The 13768-nt window shown below is 44.8% G+C and overlaps 1 protein-coding gene across 1 annotated transcript in view; it reads right to left on the bottom strand.

Annotated features, from left to right (window-relative positions):
* The window catches only part of LOC126176711 (sialin-like), a 189098-nt gene that overhangs the window by 109034 nt on the left and 66296 nt on the right, over positions 1-13768 (bottom strand). Inside the window, exon 4 of the mRNA XM_049923877.1 lies at positions 9881-9965. Coding sequence (XP_049779834.1) covers positions 9881-9965 — 85 coding nt within the window. The remainder of the gene's footprint in view (positions 1-9880; positions 9966-13768) is intronic.

The raw sequence follows: 13768 nt of genomic DNA, 5'->3' as shown, positions 1-13768 counted from the left end.
TTTGGTTGCACAAACGATGTTACTGTCACGCTGATGAGAGACATGAAAGGTACTAACATTAAACACAAAAGCAACAAAATACTACATCACACTGCACATGAAACGTGTGAAGTCAGTACCAACAACTGTCAGGCCACAAAAGCACAGCTTCTCAAGCTGATATTATGAATTAAGGATCTTTTCCTGTAACTAGCAATTTGGCAATGGGCCTTTATTGTGTACCACCACACAAATCTGAGGGAACGAACTGATTCACTGCTTAGGCAGGGGACACAATTTTGCTATAGGCCTCTGAACCTACCCATTAGTAATTCTCAACATCAGCACATGCACAAGATTATCAGGTCCCGGAAACAGCTGCTCGGCAACACCCAGCCTCCACACCAGGGGGGGGGGGGGGGGCAAGTTGTCCTCCTTGACCAGGACATGATCCTCTTTCTGGAGCCGTCATGCTCCTTCCAATTTCCATTTATTGTATTGCTACAGTTGATGCAGGTACTCAGTCGACTGCCTCCTCCAAAAGGACTGATGCAGCTGCTGTACAAGTTGCCATCTGTGGAATCTGTTGGTGTGAATCTCAAGGACAGAGGGTTCGGGATGGGCACAAAGTGGCTGCTCAATGAGGGAGTGCCCAGGAGTGAGAACAGATGGAGAATTTATGCCATCAGCGAGATCACACAACAGCCTTGAATTTAGGCATGCTTCTGTCTGAGTTAATACCGTTGTTAGTTCTGCAAAAGTCAGTGCTGTATTGCCAATGACACGTTTTAGATGTGACTTCATACATTGGACTCCCGCTTCCTACAGTCCACCAAACTGAGGGGCACAAGGCGGAGTAAAATTCCAGTTGATATCCTCTGAAGCCGAAAAGTTTACCACAACTTCAACTGTAGTGTCATCACAGAAAAAACGTTTAAGTTCATTGTGTGCATTATTGCTGTACGTGTGAGAAGATTTTCATATTCTCACAGTGAATTTCCTGAGGGCAGCCAGAAATGAGCTGGTTACTAAATCACTAACTAACTCTAGATGGATGGCTTTGGTTGCCATGGAAATGAATAAAGCAATATAGGCCTTGGCAGTAATCTTACTCCGTCTTCCAACATACTTCACAGTAACAGCGCCTGCATAATGCACTCCACAGTGCTGGAAAGAATGAGACTATTTTGCTCTCTAGACGCTGGTAGTTGACCTGTAAGTTGCACTGCAGTCTGTGACTTGAACCTAAGACACTTCAGACACTTCCCAATAACTCCTCTTACAGTGTTGCGCCCGTTGGGAATCCAAAACCTCCTAAGCAACATGTTCAAAAAAAGCTGTGACCCAGCATGAAACAGATTTTCATGTTCATAAATGATGTTCATAAATGATGTTCATAAATGATGTTCATAAATGATGCTTAGGTGGTCTGATAATAGGATGTCACATATCATATGGTACATCAGCATTCATTAACCTCCCTCCCACTCGTAGAATACCTTCTGCATCAACAAACGGATACAAATCTTGTAATTTGCTGTTGCGTGATATAGAAGAATTGGCCATCAACAAAGCGATCTCACTACCATACTCACCATGTTGAACTATGCTAAATGCCCTTTTGATGGCGTTTTGGGATTCTTCTGGGGTGAGTGGACCAGTTATCCAGTGTGCTTGCCGCAATCTAGTGTTGTTAGCAAACCTCAGTGCATAAGCCAAAACCCTGTAGGTTTTCTTGAATGAAGACTATTTACACAACAATTCATCAACAACGTTAATAGCAGACAACAAAGACACTTGCATACACCTTCTTTCAGGTGCATCTTTTACCACAGTTGAAGGACAAGTGCTGCAGTCCGGGTCATAAGTGGATAGCAATGAGGGGGCCAAACCACCACTGCACCAGTGAGCTCAAATATGCTGGATTAATGCCATGTGGTGATTGATCAGCGGGGTTGTCTTCTTAGTTGACATGTGTTAAGTTTGGAACTGAGCTCATTTCCTGGCTTTCAGAGACTTGTCAACAAAGGTTTTCCAGTAACTAGATCTACTTTGCAGCCAGTAGAGAACTATTGTGGAATTCGTCCACAGATGGATATCACTATTGTTTCTGACATCTAAGGCATTGGCCACCTGATGAGTGAGTCGAGCAAGAAGCAGAGCACCACATAATTCCAATCGTGGAAGAGATTGCAGTTTGACAGGAGGCACACGAGATTTGACTGCAGACAATCAAACAGCAACCTTGCTGTTGGAAAGAACACATGTGATGTACACACAAGCACCATACGCCAACTGTGAAGCATCACAAAAACCATTAATTTCGTGTTTAACGCATTGAGGACAGCGAACGATCTTCCTTCCGATCAAAATATCACTTGGGAAGGTAATTGCATGTAGACGACAATCCATTCATCAGTTATGTTGGATGGCAGAACTTCATCCCAAACAAGGTTTAGCTGCCACAAGTGCTGCAAGAATACTTTGCATCTTATGACTGCTGGACCCAGAAGCCCTAGTGGGTCAAAAATAGATGCTGTTGTAGACAGAACATTACGCACAGTAATCTTTCAGCACCAATGACTCTTCAGCTGCACGAAGAAACTTGTGTGTCAGAGCCAAGGTGCCATAATATTCCTAACGTTTTTATGGTTTCTTCACGGGTAAGATTACAAGGCAAAGAGGTTTCTCTGTCCTGTAATGGAATTTTTCCATAATATTGTGACTACTGGAACACCATTACCTCAGTGTAAACCCCCCAGAAACAAGTAGATGAGTCGGCTGGGTTTGAAGTTCCTGAGCTTCAGCTTCTGTAGCTGATTCACCTAAGAAGTCGTCCACAAAAAAGCTAGACAACAGCGCCACTGGAAAATTGTCTTGATTTTCCAAGGCCAACTTTTGGAGCCATGTAGTCGCAAGAAAAGCACCAGGAGTTGTTCCATAAGTGGCTGTAGACTATATATATGTTCTTGCATCGGTTCAGACGGTTATTCCTGCCACAGAATTATCTGGAAGTTCCTATCATCAGGATGGAGAGACCCTTGGCGATACATTTTTGTTATGTCAGCTGACAGAGTCACATTAAAGGATGGATATTTTGTAATAATGGAAAATAAATATGGCTGGACAGTGGGACCAACCGTCAAGATGTCATTGAGAGACACTCCATTAGAAGTGGCAGGAGAGCCATCAAACTCTATCCTCAACTTATAGTGGAGCTGCATTCCTTGACGACAGCATGATGTGGAAGGTAAAACCTTGGACCAACAATATCCTGAGAATTTGAGACCTCCAAGTGTCCTAGTTCAATATACTCTTGCATGAATGCAGCATATTCCCCCCTCAAGTTGGGTTGCCTCTTAAATCGCCTGTCAAAATGCTCCAGCCTACGGGATGCCTGTTCTCGTGATTCACCTAAGGATTTATAGTCAGGTTTCATTGGCAGTCGAATCACAGATCTCCCATCTTCATCTTGAGCTATGTGGTCCTGAAAGTGAGCCTCACAGATTTTACCTGTTTACTCATCGTTTTGGTAACCAGTTCCTCTAGCTCCCAAAAGCTTTTCAGTTTGGCTTCTAAATTGTCACCTCTAACAAAGCACGAGGTCACTGTAGAACGAGGCATGTTGCATGAAACTGAAGGAATTCTACCAGACAAAATCCAGCCGAATTTAGTTTCAATCAGTGATGGATGATTCGGATTCTCCAGTCTTTCCCTACAAACAACATCGAAGAAAACCGCAGCACCAAGAATTAAATCTACTGTGGCAGGATTATTGAATCAGGAACAGAAAGTGGTAGCTCGAGTGGGACATTCCAACTTCTTATGTCTATATAGCATGCTGGTAGGTCACTCGTGACATTTTCAGCAATAGCACAAGTGGTTCTGATATGAAAGTCGCTAAGCCTAGACGACAGTTCAACATTATAGGTATAAGACACTGAGACTGCAAAGGCATTGTTTATGCCATTCACAGGAAATGACTGTTTATTTCATTTCAATTTTAATTTATCTGTCATACCCATAGATATAAAGGACGGCTGGTTCACACTATCTAGCAGCACCTTACAAGACCGCTGCCTACCCATGCTGTCTTTAATATTGACAACAGCCTGATGGGCCAAAGAGTAGCTTCCAGATTCACCATTCTGGCTGTTCCTTGAATTAGCTGGCTTGTGGAGCAGTATATTGTGCCTTCCCTTACAGGTTTTACAAGGAGAAACCTGCATTTACCCGAGAAGTGACAAGGGCATATGGACAAAAAACAATGCTTATTTCTTGTTACAAATGGCCGTCGCCTTTCGATATTTAGTACCTGAAATTCCATGCATTTGCTGGTAGCATGAGGTCCATTACAAAATTGACATGCCCCTCAGCATCAGCGTTAGCCAGGTGAGCCTTCCTCACACACTTAGCTTCATTTGAGTTACTGACAGTTCCTTGCGGATTCCTTGAGGCGATGTCCCTGAATCTGATCAACTCAAGAGCCTGACATTTTGTTTCCAAAAAATCTATCAGTTGATTCAATGTGACAAACGTGGGCCCAGACATGTTTACCTCCCGCTCATGCCGGTCTGTGGGTAGCAAAACAGCCAAAATTGCTTCAGGAAAAATTACTTCATGAAGTGGGACGTCAGGTTCAAGAGCTTCTAGGGCCTTCAAATGGCTACACACGTGATTAATTATTTGCTTATAATCGGTTGTCAAAAAAAAATGGTTCAAATGGCTCTGAGCACTATGGGACTCAACATCTTAGGTCATAAGTCCCCTAGAACTTAGAACTACTTAAACCTAACTAACCTAAGGACATCACACACACCCATGCCCGAGACAGGATTCGAACGTGTGACCGTAGCAGTCAATCGGTTGTCATGCCATGGCCGACTGTAGGCAGAGATAGTAAAGCCTTTACATGTCTGGCTGCATTATTTTTGGATTATCATACCTCTGCGTGATAAGTCCTCAGCAACTGATAGGCTTCCTGATGTTACTGGTACATGTTGCCAAAGATTCCTTGATTGATATCGCAAAGAGGAGTCTGGGTAATGAAATTTCTGTGTCTCATCAATTAAATTATTGTTCATAATGAAACATAAAAAGGCATCTCTGTAGGACGACCACTTAAGGAAGTCCCCCTCGAAATTTCCCAAACTGATGGCAGGTAGTTTTAAAGTACTGGCACTGCATGTCGGTCTCGATTCCATAGGCTGTATCTTAGCATGCCTCTTGATTAAACCCTTGCTGGTCGATTCAGTCAAGTCCCATGAATCCTCGAATTCTTCTCTATCCTTTCTGTGACCTGCGGATTCGTCTTCAACTTCCAGCCGACCTTGAGAAGACTAAGAATCAGTCTGAACCTGTGACAGACTGCTTAATTTTGCCTCTAGTATTTCAGTGCTAGTACTATTTGTATTCTGCAAAAAGGTCTCTATATGCGTGCTAGAGAGGCCTTTGCAACCCCTCTCTCTTTGAGTAATTTTGTTCTCTCACAGGAATCCGTTTCGCGAATGGGCAGATGCACTTACAGGTTGCAGCAACAGTACAGGACAGTACAAACTAGAACAGCAGTGGCATCACTGTCGCTGGCAGCTGGCGTGTCAGAAGCTGCAGTCTTCGAGGGCGGGAAGTTTCGGTGAGAGCAGGAAGTGACGTCACAGATGATGATGGCACCGTCCCTGTCTGTAGCGCTCGAAATACATTAAACGAAAAATGTCTCCCATCACTGGTACTAAGGCTGTTGCTATCGAAGTTCCGCCTTGGAACACTCGGTAGCGCTTACCGACGAAACTGGAATGTGTGCAACACACACGTGGTTATCTTCTCGCGGTTCTTTATGCGTTCACAAATAACGGAACAAACACGAGCGCGAACTGACTACTCCGCGTGCTGACTGTAATGGGTCCGGAGGACCAAAAACTGTAAGCAGTTCACTTGCAGGCCTCTGGTCCTGCGTTAGTACATCAAAGTTTTGCGCGCGTAGTGTGAGAGGTCTCACTGTCCTCCTCTTGTTTCCACTTACAATAATTAGACTGGCGCGACAGTGTCAATAATTAGACTGATGTATAAACACTTTATTCCTCATTACTTCACAGGTGCTATTCAGAAATATCTAATAAGTGAACAAGGTGCCAGTAAGCTACGGCCCTTGGCTGGACGAGACATACGTTTGCTCGCCGCAGAGTCTCTGGGCTACCTGCTGGCCGCTTACAACAGCCGACAAGCTTACCTGCGTGCACAAAGGACCTGGGAAGTCTACTTCCGCACACACAGTTATAATGTTTCCCGAAAGGGAGCAGATTATACCGGACAGTCTGACCTGCCCAGTTTTCAAACTGCCACTAGATGGCTCTTACAGTGGCAAGTGAGTTATGGGACTCAGCAATAATAAAATCGAAATTATGCCTTCCTCACTTGTTTATCCTTTTTCGCCCATGTCCCGTTCCTAATACATTACATTTGGAAACATTTCTGTAAGTCTCTCTTGCATTAACAGTCCCAGATTTATACCTGGTAGCCAGAACTGGACCCTTTTTTTTTTTCTTTAGGTAAATCGGTTCCATATTAACGCATTAGAATCCTGGATCCTTATGTTCTCCAAACTTGATAAAGCCCCTTCTGACATCTCCTACTATCGCCCTATCAGTCTCATGCCGGTCTTCAGCAAGTTCCTGGAGTCCATCCTTACCTGTCACATTCCCCATCACCTCCACCAGCACCGCCTCCTTCCCCTGACCCAATTTGGCTTCCGACCTTCCTTCTCCGCTGATGATCTCCTCCAGCTGACACACCTCCTTTCCACTCACCTCAGCTCCCGTCGCTACATCATAGTTGTATCCCTTGACCTTGAATGCGCAAATGACTGTGTATGGCGTCCCGGCCTCCTCCTTAAACTCCAGACTTACACCCTCCCCATCAACTATGTTCGCCTGATAGCCTCCTTCCTCTCTCATCACCCCTCCTATGTTACCATCCCCAGCGCCAACTCTTACATCTTCTACACCTCCGCAGGCATGCCCCAAGGGTCCATCCTTTCCCCTCTCCTCCACCTCCTATACACGGCAGACATGCCAAAGCCCCCACCACCCACCCGTCTCCTGCAGTATACCGATGATCTCCTTCCCCCATCTCCTCCTGTTCCTTGAATGAAAAATGGTTCAAATGGCTCTGAGCACTATGGGACTTAACATCTGTGGTCATCGGTCCCCTAGAACTTAGAACTACTTAAACCTAACTAACCTAAGAACATCACACACATCCATGCCCGAGGCAGGATTCGAACCTGTGACCGTAGCGGCAACGCGATTCCAGACTAAAGTGCCAGAACCGCACGGCCACACTGGCCGGCTCCTTGAATGAATACAAATCCTATACATCTCCCGCAAACTGGAGCCTCCCCATCCTTTGGTTTCCCCCATCCTCTCCCACCCCAGCCTGCTGCTGTGCCTGTACCACAGTGTTCCACCTGGTCTCCATCTTCACATGCTCCATACCCTCACACAAGGTGGCTTCTGATAACTCCCCCTCCCAGATAATGTCCTAACGCCTTCCATCTACCCCTCCTAGCAAATATAATCCGCCTTCTTCCTCCCCCCTCCTCAGGGCTCCCTCTCTCCCTCCCTCCCTCTCCCCCCCTTCCCTTCTATCTCTCTTTCCTCTGCTGCCCACCTTCTTCCTCCTTTCCACCCCCCCCCCCCGAGTTTCCGGCTCCTTTCCTTCTCCCCTCCACCACCCCGCTCCTCCCCCTCCTGGTTTCCCCCTACCGTCTCTCCCCCTCCTGGTTTCCCCCTACTGTCTCTCCCCCTACCTTTTCTTCCCCCCCATACCCTTCACTCTGTGGTGGGTACCCCCTCCAGTGCAGTGATTTTTAACATTTTTCTTGTGGTGTCAGTGTTTCTCCAGTAACGTGTGCAGTGCTACGTTTCATCGCCACCAACAGTGTCACCAGTGTCACTCATTTGTGTTCCTGCTGTGGTGCTTGTTTGTTTTCACTTTGGTCTACAGTGCTCATTCTCAACATGTGTGTGTGGCTCTCATCTATGTTTTTTAGTCTACCTTTTATACTCATCTGTTTGTGTTATCATTTATTCACCCACTTTTACCATTCTCGTTTATGTATTCTTTTCTCATGTGCTTATGTTTTTTGTAAATCTCTTGGCTGAAGAGCGGCGTATTGTGCTGCTGCCAGCCCGTTCCATTATGGGGAGGGAAATAACAATAAAGGAAAAAAAACGCATTAGGATCTCTACCAAATTTCGCTACTGACCTTAATACAGCCCGCACCAAACCTCTGTGAGTAACTGCACTTAAATTACCCAGTACCATGTTTAACAGATGGATCAGGATTTTCGCCGGCCGGAGTGGCCGTGCGGTTCTAGGCGCTACAGTCTGGAGCCGAGCGACCGCTACGGTCGCAGGTTCGAATCCTGCCTAGGGCATGAATGTGTGTGATGTCCTTAGGTTAGTTAGGTTTAATTAGTTCTAAGTTCTAGGCGACTGATGACCTCAGAAGTTAAGTCACATAGTGCTCAGAGCCATTTGAACCATTTTTTTGATCAGGATTTTCATACCTTTAAATATTACAATACGTAAATAAAATGACTTATAACCACTTGAACAGAGCTTCCAAAAGAAGAAAAGAATAAAAGGAAGTAAAAAAGACAGCTAATAAAAAAGTTGCTAATGTTATTAAAATGCTGCGGCATAGTATTAGAAATTAAAAAAAGAATATGTTTAAACCAATTAAATGAATAAAAATAATGATCAGAGTAATTGCGATAAAGATATAAAAGGAAAAGCTAAATCGCACCTGACAAAGATTCGAACTCACATGCTTCATCATGACCAGCAAATAACATAACCACTATGCTACAGCACTGTTCTGAAACCACTGCTATTTCCAACCTCATTTGAAGAAACACTGGTTGCTGTTCTTTAGGACTGGAGGTGAAACAGCTTTTCAGCGAAGAAAAATCTGAAACCGTATGATATTGTAGGGTGAGAGACAGAGAGGCATACATACAGCTTTGGAGTACTGGCAAGACATGCTAGCTCTGCAGAGAGGCACACGTACAGCTGCCTAATTGTGAATGTTCGCTGCTTTGGAGAACTGGCACGACATGTTAACTCTGTGTCGTGATTTCATGTGTTTAACGTAGGTGACTGTAGTGACTGTGACGTGTTTCTATTGTGAATGAGGATGAGAGAGAGATACGAATACCTACTCTATCGAAAGTGGTAGTTGTGTGTGTGTCTGAGTTCCTAAGGGACCACACTGCGTAGGTCATCCGTCCCTAGACTTACACACTACTTAAGCTGACTTATGCTATGAACAACACACACACCCATGACTGAGGGAGGACTCGAACCTCTGGTGGGAAGGGCGGCGCAGTCCGTTGCATGACGCCTCAAACCGCGTGGCCACTCCTCGCGTCGAAAGTGGTGGTTATAACAGCAACGTATAATAGCCATGTGTGAACGATAATATCCTATTCAGTACTTTTTCTTTTCAGGTAGTTTGGGCGTATCGTCACTAATATCCTATCGAATATCACACCACGTAATTTATTTCTACTATTGTGTGGATGCTAATGACCTAGCTCTTGTGTGTCCCCATTGGCTTCTTAAGTTCTCATAAGATGACCGATTAATGGAGCACTACAGTAACCACAGGGGTAATGGCGTTCTGTCTGCTAGTATCACTCTCAAAGGTACTATAGTACAAAATCTAAAACGTTTGTGGGGTGTAGAATGAAAAACATAAGTTTCTGAAATGAGATACGCATACCACAGTTTTCATTTTGTGGAATATATGTACGCAGCATTACTGAAGGATTAAGAAGAGACATTACGTCAGAAACTAATCATTGCCAAAGGAGAAGTATTTCAGCAACTTTCAACTTACCCAAGAACACTATTGAGAATCTGCTTCTTTCGTGGTCCGGGGCCCAGCTGCATATGAGAGTCTGTACTGTCGGTACAATGCCACCCTAGAAGGCAAGAGGAGCAAGCGTAAATAGCGTGTCTAGACAGCAACGTTGAGAAACGAATATTTCCATAACTGCTGTGTAAAAGTGTTCTTTAAATGCGCCAAAAAGAAAACAAATATGCCTTTTTAAGAGTTGTTGAAGCAGACAGTTTAGAGTTAGGCTTACTTCACTGCGTAAAACAATAGTATAAAACAATAAATGCTATACTGAAACCAGTCATAATTTCGTTTATTAATATTGTACTACTCGTTTTGAGCATTAATATTCGTGAATGATAGACGATGTCAATAGCTCAACTTCATAAAGTCATGTGATATGGATGGAATTTCATTCAGAAAAAAGGCTCTGAAATTAGTTGAAAATTTTCGCTGTTTGGGAAGTGAAGAGGATAGCAAAAGCAGACTGGAAAAAATCTTTACCGAAAAAGAGAAATGTTTTAACCTTTAATACACTCCTGGAAATGGAAAAAAGAACACATTGACACCGGTGTGTCAGACCCACCATACTTGCTCCGGACACTGCGAGAGGGCTGTACAAGCAATGATCACACGCACGGCACAGCGGTCACACCAGGAACCGCGGTGTTGGCCGTCGAATGGCGCTAGTTGCGCAGCATTTGTGCACCGCCGCCGTCAGTGTCAGCCAGTTTGCTGTGGCATACGGAGCTCCATCGCAGTCTTTAACACTGGTAGCATGCCGCGACAGCGTGGACGTGAACCGTATGTGCAGTTGACGGACTTTGAGCGAGGGCGTATAGTGGGCATGCGGGAGGCCGGGTGGACGTACCGCCGAATTGCTCAACACGTGGGGCGTGAGGTCTCCACAGTACATCGATGTTGTCGCCAGTGGTCGGCGGAAGGTGCACGTGCCCGGCGACCTGGGACCGGACCGCAGCGACGCACGGATGCACGCCAAGACCGTAGGATCCTACGCAGTGCCGTAGGGGACCGCACCACCACTTCCCAGCAAATTAGGGACACTGTTGCTCCTGGGATATCGGCGAGGACCATTCGCAACCGTCTCCATGAAGCTGGGCTACGGTTCCGGACACCGTTAGGCCGTCTTCCGCTCACGCCCCAACATCGTGCAGCCCGCCTCCAGTGGTGTCGCGACAGGCGTGAATGGAGGGACGAATGGAGACGCGGTCTGCACGTCCAGCACGAACGCTGGTCCAACTGAGGCGCCAGGTGGAAATGGCATGGCAAGCCGTTCCACAGGACTACATCCAGCATCTCTACGATCGTCTCCATGGGAGAATAGCAGCCTGCATTGCTGCGAAAGGTGGATATACACTGTACTAGTACCGACATTGTGCATGCTCTGTTGCCTGTGTCTATGTGCCTGTGGTTCTGTCAGTGTGATCATGTGATGTATCTGACCCCAGGAATGTGTCAATAAAGTTTCCCCTTCCTGGGACAATGAATTCACGGTGTTCTTATTTCAATTTCCAGGAGTGTATATACTCTAAGACAAAAAAAGTACACACCACACATATATTATCTGAATGGGACGGAAATCGGTAGATGTAATGTAAATATGCAGGCAAACAATTAATTCCAGTTTCAGAAATATTGGATCCTTTATTCAAGAGAAGTGCTTCACAAACTGAGCAAGTCAATAATGCGTTGGTCCTCCTCTGGCCTTCAAGCAAGCAGTTATTTGGCTTGGCCCTGATTGATAGAGTTGCTAGATGCCCTCCTGAGGAACATCGTGTCAAATTCTGTCTAATTAGAGCATTAGATCGTCAAAATCTCGAGACGGCCGGAGGGCCCTGCTATAGATATAAATGGCATTCCAGACCATCACTCCTGGCCGTAGAGCGGGCGACAGTTAGGTTGGTACCCCACCGCTGTCTGGGGCGACTCCAGACACGTCTTCGCTCTGAAATCTCAGCGTCTAGAGTAGAACTGTCTACCGCGATGAGCCCCTCTTCGAGCAGAGCCCCGATGACATGTCTGGAGATGTCTTGGACAGCGATGCGACACCGGCCTCACTCTCTTTCCTTAGTAGGACCCCTTTGGTTGCATCCGCGGTAACCTTGCAGCACAGCGGTGCATCGACGATGTTGTACGTCGCGTTTTGCAGCCCTTCATTTCAAGACATCCTGGGCTTACATCTCAGCAAGATAATGCCCGCCCACTCACGGAAAGAGTTTCTACTGCTTGTCTTCGTGCTTGCTAAACTCTACCTTGGCCTGCAAGGTTGCCAGACCTCTTCTCAATTCAGCACGTTTGGAGCATATGGGGAGGGCCCTCTAACCAGCTCGGGATTTTGGCGCTCTAACACGCATATTGCACAAAATTTGGCACCATATCCCTCGGGAGAACATCCAACAACTCTTTCAGTGCCAAGATGAATAACTGCTTGCATAAGGGGCAGAGGTGAAACAATACGATATTGACATTCTCAATTTGTGGAGCTCTTTCTCTTGAATAAATTGAAACGTCCCCTTAGAACAATTTATACACGACTGTGCTTAACCTGACACACAATATTATTTAGCGCAACGCAATCTGACTATCAAAGATCCCTGCAAAAGAATGGCCTTGAGTAACATTAAACTATACCTTTTAGAAATCACTTACCTCACAAAAATCTTCATTACTCGAACTACTGCAATACAGCGAGCGCCACTACTGCCAGCTAAATAAAAGATTCAAACTACTGAAGGCACTAACTACTGATAGGGATAGTTAGCAAATGAAAGATTTTAATAGAGAACAAACAATCTATTTACCTTAATATTCATAATATATATAGCAGTTCATAATATCCAGTATAACAAATTTCAAAACTCCGCCATCTCTCTCCCCACATCCACCACTGCTGGCGGCTCACCTCCAACTGCTCAACGCTACGCGCTGTTCACATCCAGCTGCCCCTCTACAATGGCAGACAACAATGCAAACTAGCCACAGACTGCACACAGCACAGCCAGTGATTTTCATATAGAGAGCGCTACGTGGCGGCGGCGTTATCAATATAAGAACCTAAACAGCCTACTTACATAAAGAAAACATAAACAGCCTACTTACATAAAGAAAACATAAAGAGCCTACTTACATAGCCCCCATGCTCCCCACAAAAAATTTTTACAAATGGTGTTGGGCACTGGCCAATACAGATTTGAAAAAAATTTTTCACAATTACAGTAACAAAGATATCAAATGCACACACTGATTAATACAATGTTGGTCAAAAGCTAAAATTTTCTCACAGTCCATAAAGACAGTCCTGATCATTCATCATAATAGTAATTACAGTTTTTTTTCACAAAGTCTCATTAGTAAAAAAAAATTGCACACAGAATTAGTGGATTTCCATGCAGTCTTGAAGAAGTAGTATTGTCCTTTCAACGTTAAAACAGTGCTGACCTTGCCAATTTCTTTCATAATTACCGAAATGCCTTGTGTTATTATTTTGTGGCTTTTGCGTATTTCTAAGTTCCTCTTCCCGTGTTGGAGCGCGAGTGTCCTCTAAAATACGTAATTCTTGTATTACCTGTGTCAGCTGATCTTGTACTTCCCGGATTTCTCTTTGGTGTTGCATATTAATTTGATTCTGATTTTGTTTGAATTTCCTAATTTGTTCGCACTCTTCTGTGTCATTAAAGACTACTGGTTTTGTGTCATTCAGATTATCATCTACCTTCGTAGATAAATTATTTAGCTGATCCGAAAGTTCAACTACTTTCTCTGATAATGAACACATTTCCTCAGTGTGTTTTTCTGAACCAAGCTTCAGAGTGTCCATTTGTGTTGAAATCGAATCTACTGTGTCCTTTAAGTTTTCCTGAGTTTTTG

Source organism: Schistocerca cancellata, chromosome 3, assembly GCF_023864275.1.
Source record: "Schistocerca cancellata isolate TAMUIC-IGC-003103 chromosome 3, iqSchCanc2.1, whole genome shotgun sequence".
In the NCBI taxonomy this organism is placed as follows: Eukaryota; Metazoa; Arthropoda; class Insecta; order Orthoptera; family Acrididae; genus Schistocerca; species Schistocerca cancellata.
This window is presented reverse-complemented; position numbering and strand designations above follow the sequence as displayed.